Here is a 10,431-nt window from a genome sequence, read left to right on the forward strand (position 1 = left end):
AAATCTCCCAGCTCAGCCTGAGGTGGCTGGACTGTTGGCAGCCATTATGGGGATCTGAGAGGTACCAGGCACCTTCTCCCAGAGGCTGGAGGGAATGTCTATCCATGCAGCTGCTGTGCTGGGGGTAGCCACCTGGAGTGGAAGGTGGGGGGAGCTTTATCTCAACCTTTGGCCCAGTCCCCTACCTCCACTCCCCCATCTCCAGAATCTGAGACACAGGTCCAAGAAACTGTCAGATATATGAGACAGAACTTAGGATCCCAGGATCACTCAGAGCCTCCTTCCAGGGTCCTGGCAGCCCTTTGCTCTGTTCCTCCCTCTTTAGCCTCCAGCTAGGCAGCCCCCTCTCACCACACCAGCACCTCCCCTGGCACACCATCTACACAGTGTCCCAAGACCCTCTTTTACAGTGAGGCCCCATCTTCACCTCCAACCCCGTCCTCCCCAGAGCCTAGCATCTGTATCCACTGATTCCTCAGACACCCTGCAGGCACCTGCCTCACACCCAGCTGGCCTGCCTGACATCCTCCCAACCTGCTCCTCTTCCCAGCTGGCCTCTTCACCTCCCCCACTGCCCATCTGTTCCAAGAACATGCCAGCCTTCACCTCCCTGTGCCTCTGCCCTCCTGGTTCCCCATCCTGTCCCACCTCCTTGGCAAACTCTCACTTGTCCCTCAACACCCAAATGAAAGATCGCCTCTGAGAACCGTGCCTGAGCCCCTGGAAGAGCCAGCTCGTCCTACCCTGACTGCGGCTGCTCTTGCCGCCCCACCACACAGCCCCAGGGTCAGTGTCTTCAAGCGCTCTGTGTGGGCCCTCTAGACAGGAAAGCTCCTGCCAGGTTAGAGTGTGCGGATCAGGAAAAGCCTGATGGAGAAGCAATCCGTGGGCTTGGCTCTGCCAAGGGGAAGAAAGGCACATGCCAGTGTGGGGAAGAGAGGGTACTGTGGATGGAAGGAACAGCTTGGCCACAGGGAACCTTGAGTGCATGTGGGATTGGCACTGATAGGCGGCGGGTTGTGTGCCGGGGCGGGACCCTTGGCCTGGAATCATGTTGGGGCTTTCAAGGCCTCACCGGAGAGGGTGGTTCTCACCTCCGTATCCCACGGTTGAGGACCCACACCCATAGCTCCTGAATACACTCTGCCCACCTTGGTGTATGGGAGGCTCCTCTCTGGGCACTGGCAGGGGTGCGGGGTTGAGGAAGTATAGAGGGCATCCATAGGCAAACCCACCTGTCTGGTTCTCCCCTGGCCTGAGTCCACAGAGCTGGTGACCTCCAGGCTGGAGCCTGCCCCCACAGTCCCGGGGGGCCCCCCTCTCTCCCCTGAGCTCTGGCACCCAGCTTCTCTGGCCACTGAAGCGGCTTAATGCGCCCAGGTCACGTGGGCTGTGCTACTGCCCATGGGGAGGGCCCAAGCCCCCACCCAGTAGCCACCCAACCGGGCCCTGACGTCAGCAGCATTAACGGTTCGCCAGGCCTGTCTAATCTCTGTTCCGTGGCTGGGCCAGGTTAGTCCCGCCAGAGCCAGAGTCGAAGGCTGGGAAGGCCCCCAGGGGCACCTTGAGGTTGAGGTCAGGCAGGGATGGTGGAGGCGGGAGGTGCCCACAGTAAATGCCCCCTGCCTACAAGACTAGGGTGTGGTCACTGTGCCGACTCTGGGCCAGCTCCCTCTGATCCTCTGCCCTGGACTGTGAATCAGGCATTAGGCACCCATTGATCCTGCTCGTTAGGGTGCAATTACACAGGTGTGGTAAGCGGGGCTGAGTAGGCTTCAGGCCAGGAGACTCGACCCCCCACCCCCATACTTGCTGGCCGTGAACAGGGCAGCTTGAGACCAGGCAGTGTCCTCAGTCCATGGCATCCAAGAATATTGGTTCAGAATCCCAGTCCCTAGGGTCAGAACCTGGAGCGTGGGGTCCAGCCCCTGCATGGTGTTTGGCCTCCTCTCTGTCCCTTGCCTAAGAAGGCTGGGGAGCTCATTACCTTCCTTCCAAGACAAGGTGGCCATGCGGAAGACCCCATTAGCCCACCTCTCCCGCAGCTTCCTCTGTCTCAAGCCTGCTACCGCCAGCTTCCCAAAGCCTTCTGTCTTCCGCCTTGCCCCTCCCCATAAATCCCACCATCATTCTCCCCTGCCCCACCTCACTCCAGTAAATTGTTTGGGCAGAGGGTCCTTAGCAGGGATGAGCAGCCCAGCTCAGCCAGGCCCAAAACCACCCAGTGAGGTCCTGAACCACTGGCCTGAGCCTCATCCTCCCCTCAGGACTCTGAGCAGCACCACTGTGGCCGCCCATGTGTCCTGGGCTCTCTAACCCATCCAGTGTCCCTCCCCTCCACCCCATACTCAGGCCTGGGTACCCTCACTCTCCCCTTCTAGCCCCGCACAGGCTCACAGTGCCACTTCCACCTGGACACTGAGGATGCTGCCCACATGCTGCCTTCTGCCCAGCCCCAAGCATCTGTCTGACTCCTGGACCTCGCCCCCATGTGGCCACAGGTCCAGAAAACTCAGTCCCCTCAACACTCCTGTGCAGTCCCAGCTTGGTGGGGACATCACATGCACTTGGTCACTGCACAGATCCAGACCCTTGTCAGTGAGTCCCACTCCTTGCAGATCCTGGCTCCACGAGGTAATGACATAAGTCTCTTCCTCATGGACCCTTCCAGCCCCATTCCTCTCCTCCCCCATGCCCAGACCCCGGGAAAAATATGTGCCCCTATATACATGTTTTTATGAAAAATTTTAATGATTATTTTTTCCAGAAACAGATTTGGAAAATATCATTGATGATTTTATTTCCATTAAAGCCAAGAAAATAAAAGTATAAATTCTGTTTTAGGTATAAATAAAATATTTAATCTTAAAGTAATATTGTGAGTTTTAATATACCTACTTACAATTTGTTCGATGTTTTTTCAACTACTTTAATGTTCTGTAAAAAAAAAAATTAACCTTTAAAAATACATAAAAACATATATAGGAGTGGACATTTTTCCTTTTGCTTCAGGGTCCAATATGGCTCTGCAGGGCTCTCTTGGATCTTGCCTTTATTTAAAATTTTGATATTCTGTTCATTATGGATTTTTTGGCAGTAATTTTGATTTTTGAAAGTATTGCATTAATACTTATCTTGATTACTGATTTTTTTGGCATCACCTTAAATCTTAACACCTGAGGTGAGTGCCTCATTTGCCTCACCCTAATCCCAGCCCTGCAATTATGTTCTAGCTTCAAGGGCTTCCTGGACCCATCATCTTCTGGAGGAAGCACAGGCCCTTAGGCTGGCGTTTGGCACCTGCCCAGTCTCCCCACCCCATCTCCCCTTCCCTGCTCCACTGAACTCCTGTGGTCCACCAGCCCATGTTCCTGGGCCTTATACACACTACAGTCCCTGCCACAATGAGCTTCCACCTTGCAACCCCCTCTTGATCCAACATCGTCCTTGTGAACATTTCCCACGGCTCCTTTCCCCCTCTCAACCCCTCTCAAGACCCCAAATTGATCCCATGCCCCCAAGAGTGCTCGCTGCCATGTTAGGTCAGGTGCTTCTCCCTGGAAGGGACCACCTTCCCACTCACGTCCAGCCCAGCACTGGGCACTTAATAAATTTGCATGACTCATGATCATTAACACTCTCCCCCTCCCCGCAAGAAAGGACAGCTGGGGCCTGATGCAAAGATTTATTGCTGAGTCCGTGTATCTAGCTGAAGGGAGTGCAAATTATGCCCTGGCCTTATTAGACAGATGCTCCTTGCCCTCGACTACAGCACAGGCCCCAAGCCCACGGGCATCAGCGAGGACTTGGTGCTTGATGAGGAAGTAGGGAGCAGGGGTGTGGGGACATGGATGCCTTTGTCACTGATGGTTCAGGCATGGACCTCAGTTTTTCCCACCAGGGAATGGGCCCTGAATGGGAAGGATGAGAGAAGCTGCTGGCAGGGACAAGAGGGTCACCTGGGTTTGCTTATGACCCTACCTGAGGCAGACCCCTCTGGGCACAATCTGGGCCTCCTTCCTGTCCCAAATCCCCTGCCTGGGGCTGATCGATGGGAGCCGGACTCTGCTCCCAGCCACCCCTTAGGACAGTTCAGCCATTGGCCACAGCTGGTGTCAACAGTACCCTCCCTTGACAGACTGGCCTGGAGTACTGTGGGTGTGTAAGTGAGTAGGACATGAATACAGTGTCCAAGCATGGAGGGGGCAGAGCCTGTGGGGGAAGGGGTTAGTATATGTGGGGAAGGGTCCAGCTTGAGTCTCTTCCTGGTACCAGGAGCTCCCAGGCTTGCCCCCACTCACTAATTCGTCTATGTATGAGTTTCACAGGCCAGAGCTGGCTTGGACTTTGGACCCCTAAAGCTGCTGCGTGGGGCAGTCACTGGCCACTGGGCAGATGGGTGTCAGACTTGTCACATGGAGGTGGTAAGGCTAGAATGGGCTGATGGTAAGCAGCAGGCCTGCTTGGAGGAGGGTTCCCTTCCTGCCCCACTGCCCTTCATGAAACTCTGGGAGGGAGGGCTGTTTGCTGAACCCAGACCCACCAGGTGAATCACGGGCCTCCTGGGGCAGGAGAGCAGCAGGAGATTGGTCAGTGGGGTACTGCTGAGTCACCGTGAGCTGTAGCTGCCCCAAGTCCTGCTTTCTCCTAGCTGGGGCTGGCTGTGGTGGGTCCTGGAGGCCAGTGCAGCCAGGCCGTGAAGGGCAGTGCTGGGGTGGCTGGGGGCACCGGACTCTGGGAGACCTGGGAATCCTGGGAACCATGGGGGAGGGTAAGTCCCTCAAGGTTAGCAGGGCTTAGGGTTTTGAATCTGTGGCTGGTGGGGCCACAGGCTGGGGCCCAGGAGTCCTGGGGGGCTGATAGGGGTCATGAGGATTGGGGCTACAAGGCGGCAAGGGCTACAGGGTCTCAGGAACGCATGAGTTCAGGCACCTGTGAAGAAAAAAAGGAACAGAGTCAACATTCCTAAGCACCCAAATAATTGGGTTTAGGCTGAGAGACAGGTGGAGGTGGGCTTGGAAGCAGTGACACCTGGGGGGTTGGGGCGGGGACAAAAGAGCTTGAGTGGGTGGGGCTTGTGAGCCAGGGGAGGGGCCTGTGGCCATCGGGTGGAGCCTGAGGAGTCAGGGTGGGGCCTGGAAGCAATAGGGTCTGGAAGTTGGGGGCCAGATGGCAAGCAGTGGAGTGGATCGGGAGAGCTGGGGAGGGGCCTGCAGTCGAGAGGTGGGATGGGGAGCAGGGGATGGGGCTTGGGGTATTGAGACCAAGAGGCACGACAGGGGAGCATCCCGGCCCGCGAGGAGCCACCTCAGAAGAGGCCGCAGTCTTTGAGGTTCTCCTTGATGATAATGTCGGTGACAGCGTCGAAGACAAACTTGACGTTCTGTGTGTCGGTGGCGCACGTCATGTGGGAATAGATCTCCTTCACGTCGCGTCTCATGTTGAGCTCGAGGAATTGCACCTTGATGTAATTGCCCGCGTCCTCATATGTGTTGGGCCCTGGCGGGGAAGGGGGAGTTCTCACTCCCGGTAGCAAATCCTCCCCGCAGCGGGAGGAGCGCAGGCCGAGATCGTGGGTTTGCGACGCCGCCTGGCGGCGGGCCGAGGGTCTCACCATTGTAGTCCGGAAAGCAGATGCTGAGGTGCGCCTTTTTTATCTTCTCCGAGAAAACGTCCTTCTTGTTGAGGAAGAGCACGATGGACGTGGTGGCGAAGTAGCGGTGGTTGCAGATACTGTTGAATAGGTGCAGACTCTCGTGCATGCGGTTCTGAGGAGGGCAGAGGCTGTCGGGCACCGGGGACTGCGGCCGCCGCCCCCACCTGGCTGCGGCCGGCGGGCAGACCTCTGCTCTCTGGGCTCCGGGGCCTCCCTGCCCAGACAGCTCCAAGACCGTCTCCCCCTTCGCCCCCCTGAGCAGGGCAGCAGGCTGCCTCATCTCCTCCTTCAGACCGCTCTGGGTCGAATGTCCTCTCTCAGATGCTCCCCGCGCCCGCAGCGCTGTCTCTGCTGTCCGCTCTCCTCTTCCCCGCTCAAACGCTCAGGCTGGAGCACTCACCACTTCGTCGTCCTCCACAAGCACCATGTCGTAGGCGCTGAGCGCCGCGATGAAGATGATGCAGGTCACACCCTCGAAGCAGTGGATCCACTTCTTGCGTTCTGAGCGCTGCCCGCCCACATCGAACATCCTGCGGGGCCGTGGGAACCTGAGCCAGCGCATCGAGTCCCCTGGACGTGCCCACAGGCATCCCCTGGTTTCCTAATGCTGGCTGGGAGGCACCCAGATGGGAGTGGCATCCGGAGGGGCCGGGCATTTCTGCGGGCGGGTTGTCCGAGAAGGGGCAGGGTCTCTCGTAGGGATGGGGCCTCTGGGATCAGACGGGGCCTCAGGCAGTGAACTTGCGGTCAGGCCCCCGGAGAGCGAGAGCTAGGGCGCGGGGTCGTACCGGAAGTTGAGGTCCTTGAAGGAGAACTGCGTCTCAATGATACCAGTGGTCTTGACACGCGAGCGCAGCACGTCCTGTTCAGTGGGCACGTAGCCCGGGGTTACCAGGCGCTCCAGGTCCGAGAGGTAGCTGCGGGAGATCCGGGGTGTGGGTAGGGTTGGGTGGGGGGGCGTGGCAGGGCCCCGCCCGCCCCGCGCCCCGCCTGTGCTCTCACTAGCCAGCAGAGTCGTTGAGCTGGTACTCCGAGGCGCGATCGAAACAGGCCTGGATACCCGAGTCCTTCCACAGCCGCTGGATGATGTCTGACATCTCCTTGGGCATAGTGCCCTCCTCGATGGTGTCCGCCATGTGCATCAACTTCCGGGCATCGTCCTGAGGGGGGGGCAGGGGAGTGGTTGGTGGTGACCATGGACTTGGGCCCAGCCTCGCACCTCGAGTCCCCAGAAGCCCTGTTCAGCTAGTCTCTTGGCACACCTGGCGCGCAGAGTCTCCATACTGGATATTGAGCGTGGTCATGGCGCGCACGATGGCCAAGATGGACTGTAGCGTGTTGCCATATATGATGGCAATGAACTCGAGGCACTCTTCCAGCGAGTACCCATCCTGGTGGATGATCCTGCAGCCGTGGGGAGCCGGGTCAGCGCCTCTCGGGTAGGTGGGGAAGGACAGACCTCGTGCGTGTGCCCACCCCCAGGGGCCTCGGGTAGGGCAGGGGCACTCACTTCATCTGCTTGACAATGGTACTCTTCCCGGACTCACCGGCACCTGGAATGGAAACCCTACCTCAGAGACGCGCTGACCGCACTGCCCCCTCTTATCACACCTGTTTTCCCCCCAACCCCCAAAGTCAGGTCATGATGCCCTGGCGGCAAAACGTAAACGTCAGGAGTGACAGAAGGGGGCTGACGAGGGGAATCGACAACCTCGACGGTGCTGAGGAGCCTTCAAGACCCTGGTATTTTCCGTTTTATTAGTCTGAGGACAAAAATAAAGATACCTGGCGCTCCACCTTGTGGAAGATTCTGGTACTGCATGCATGGGATTATTTGAGCCAGGTCAACCCCTGCTTTTCACCTGTGTTGGGAGGAAGTGTCTCCAAGAGGCTCAGAGGGAATTAGCACCTTTTGCTGGGGGAGAGGACAGAGCTAACAGCCCCTCTGAGCCTGTTCTCATGCGGGTGTTGGGCACAGTTTGGCTTAGCCTCTCTCTCTTCCCTGGGGTACTCTGGCTTGGTCCCTCTCCCCACATCCAGCTGTCTGGCTGGACCCTGGAGAGCCTGCGCAGAGCCTGCACTGCCCTCTCAAAGCAGTTCCTTCTTCCCCTGGGGGGAGGAAGTGGCCTTGGGGTACTAGATCAGCCGCATCTCTCCTCACCATCCATGGGACCAAGGACATGGCTTTATCTATTCCCGGCTGTGCCTTAGTACCCCCTACTCCCTTTAAGTGTTCTGCAGGTCTGTCAACAATAAAGCTCTGGAAACCGAGGGTCACTGTCTGTGGATCTGGGTGGTCCCAGAGGCTGCCCACTCTCAGGAGGACTGTGACCTTCTCCTTCCCAAGGGAGCAGCCTTGTTGTGGGGCTCCCAAGGAGGCCCCTGGTTTCTGAGCCCTGCCCAGCAGGCCCATCAAGCCAAAGGCTGGTGTTTGAGGGAGCACAGCCAGGGCAAAACTAGGCCTCGTACACACATCTCTACAAAAGTGAGATGGGCACACACTTCTTGGGAGGGGAGGTTGCCTGAGGCTGGGCCCTCTGGAGAGGGGCTCTGTGGGATTCCCAGCCTTAGGGAGCCAAGGCATCATTGTCAAGGCTTGGCCAGGGCTTGCTTGGCCACGGCTCCCACTCTGTTTCCTGCCAGGTTGCAGGCTCATTCTGTTTCCCGCATCACACCTACTTCACAGAAGAGCCACCTGCCGGCCCCTGGGCCTCTGACTAGTAGCAGTGGCCTCACCGCAGCCCACACCCTTACCCAGAAGCAGCAGTTTCACGGTTCGAGCATCCTTCTCGGCATCTTCTTTCAGCTTCTTTTCCAGCTCCCTTGAGTGCTTCTCCTCAGCGCTGGCCCCAGCCCCCATGGTCCCGGCAGGAGGTGAAGGAACAGGGTGGTCAGTTGGCTCTTCTGGATGCAAGGGATCCCCAGAGCCAGGCTCAGGCCAGCCTCTGGCCTCCCCAGACACCCTTCTGACCTCAGAACTGGCAATCAACTGGCTGTCCACAGACCTGTGCAGGCCCTGTTGGGGCTGCTTAGTAGGATTTGGGGGTTGTTGGTACCCAAGAGCCAATCAGAGACAAGGACAAGTGAATCCAGCTCAGCCCCCAGCCGCCCTAATCAGGCTGGCATGGCCCCAATCCCTCAACTGCTGACTCCGCACCCCCTGTACGCTGCTCCCCAAACTCTCTGGGAGAGACCCTGGAGGTAGTCCAGCCCTGCTCCAGAGCAGGGAGACATGTTCCATAGGATCCAGGCTCAGAAAGGGGAGGAGAGGGCCTCAAGTTCCAGGGTGGGGGCATTGGGGGGTAGGCCTGGCAGCAGGGAGTAGAGGGAGAAGCAAGCAAGGAGAACCTGACCCCTGCCCAGCACTGGGCTCAGCACTGCTCCTTACCTAGCTCACACCAGCCCTGGCAGATGGGTACCCACATCATTTTACGGATGAGGAAGTGGAGGCTCAGAGGGCCACACAGCAGGACGTAGTTGAGAAGGGCTGGTGACTCTGAACCAGGGTTCCATGCTCAGCAGGGAGTCAAGAGGGAAAGGGGGACATTGCATTTGCCCTGTACCAAGGTCTGGATCTGACCTGGTCAAGGCCTCTACATGCCTCCATGATTCCAATGGACTTGGGTGGGTGTGCATGTCTGCTACATGTACTGGGTGTGTGCATGTATACTTTACTGGCACCAAGCAAGGCAATGACATGACACGTTTGTCTATGTGTACTTGTGTTTATGTCTGCATTTTTATGCCTTTGTGAATGCATGTGTGTGTCTATGCTTGCCTGTTTGTGTACTGTGTGTGCATGTGCATGGATGTGCTTTTGTGCATCTCTTCATGTGCAGATGTGTTTGTATGTGTACTTTATTGTGCTAAACTGCGTTAATGTGTGCATGTGTGTGCATGAATGTATAAGTGCATGTATATGTGCATGTGTGTGTGCACTTGCCTGTGTACATGTACATTTATGCATGTGTCTGCCTGTATGTGTGCACATTTGCACATACCTGTGTCTACGTGTACCCATGGTGCAACACTCTGACCTGCGGAGGTGGCCAGGCTCTTCCAGGGAATGTTTTGAAGTCCTGTTATCTGATGGGAAAACTGAGTCCTGAAGCAGGTCTGGTGTTCCCAGGGGAGGAGCAGATGACCCCCCACTCCTCTTCTGTCCCCTGTTGGTAATCTAGGACCTGCCTAGGGGTATCTCCAGGGCATGCCTGCCTCAGTTTAGGGGTCACAGGTCCCTGTGGGGATTTAGATGGGACAGGACGTGCTGCTGAGTGGAAGTGGTTCAACTGAGCATGTAATGTTGAGTTCCAGCCTCTGGAGATTTGCCACCTCCCATCAGAAGACCCAAATCCTGGGCTCTCAAGGCCCCCTCCTGGCTGAACTTCCCGGAAACCTGGCTGTCTTAGGACTCAACTCTTGCGGACCCGGGGTGCCAGGGCCCCAGATACTGAGCATTGAAGACTGTCCCTAGTGTTGGGAAAGCTGGACAGGTGCATGTAAATCAATGAAGTTAGAACACACCCTTACACTATACACAAAAATAAACTCAAAATGGCTTAAAGACTTAAACACGACACCATAAAACTCCTAGAAGAGAACATAGGCAAAACATTCTGACATAAATTGTACCAATATTTTCTCAGGTCAGTCTCCCAAAGGAATAGAAATGAAAGGAAAAATGAACAAAGGTGACTTAATCAAACTTAAAAGCTTTTGCACAGCAGAAGCAAGAAGAACTACAATTCTGCAGCCTGTGGAAGGAAAACCACATT

The 10,431-nt window shown here is 56.7% G+C and overlaps 1 protein-coding gene across 3 annotated transcripts; it reads right to left on the reverse strand.

Moving 5' to 3' along the window:
- Positions 1-2,819: 2,819 nt before the first annotated feature.
- Positions 2,820-10,361, reverse strand: GNAT1 (G protein subunit alpha transducin 1). 3 transcript variants are annotated; one of them, XR_008615773.1, is made up of 8 exons: positions 8,411-10,361; positions 7,167-7,209; positions 6,919-7,060; positions 6,659-6,816; positions 6,445-6,573; positions 6,057-6,186; positions 5,308-5,768; positions 2,820-4,932 (listed from the first exon to the last, which is right to left on the reverse strand). XR_008615773.1 is itself a non-coding variant. In XM_055079874.1 (8 exons), exons 1-8 carry the CDS (start codon positions 8,514-8,516, stop codon positions 4,925-4,927), a joined length of 870 nt encoding a protein of 289 aa, XP_054935849.1. In that variant the 5' UTR covers positions 8,517-10,361; the 3' UTR covers positions 2,820-4,924. The 3 variants fall into 3 exon arrangements, 2 of the variants coding, with proteins under 2 accessions (XP_054935849.1, XP_028335350.1); XM_055079874.1 differs by having other exon boundaries at positions 5,615-5,768; XM_028479549.2 differs by having other exon boundaries at positions 2,820-5,499; positions 5,615-5,768.
- Positions 10,362-10,431: the final 70 nt, after the last annotated feature.

The sequence above is a fragment of the Physeter macrocephalus genome, chromosome 18, assembly GCF_002837175.3.
Source record: "Physeter macrocephalus isolate SW-GA chromosome 18, ASM283717v5, whole genome shotgun sequence".
Taxonomy (NCBI): Eukaryota; Metazoa; Chordata; class Mammalia; order Artiodactyla; family Physeteridae; genus Physeter; species Physeter macrocephalus.

What these genes read in the sequence shown, in the direction of transcription:
- GNAT1 (XM_028479549.2), bottom strand. Translation starts at nt 8,516, where the DNA reads ATGGGGGCTGGGGCCAGCGCTGAGGAGAAGCACTCAAGGGAGCTGGAA. An exon ending in CTCAACGACTCTGCTGGCTA is followed by an intron (nt 6,574 to 6,658) that starts GTGAGAGCACAG and finishes GATCTCCCGCAG; the next exon opens with CTACCTCTCGGACCTGGAGC. An exon ending in TTGTGGAGGACGACGAAGTG is followed by an intron (nt 5,769 to 6,056) that starts GTGAGTGCTCCA and finishes TGCCCTCCTCAG; the next exon opens with AACCGCATGCACGAGAGTCT.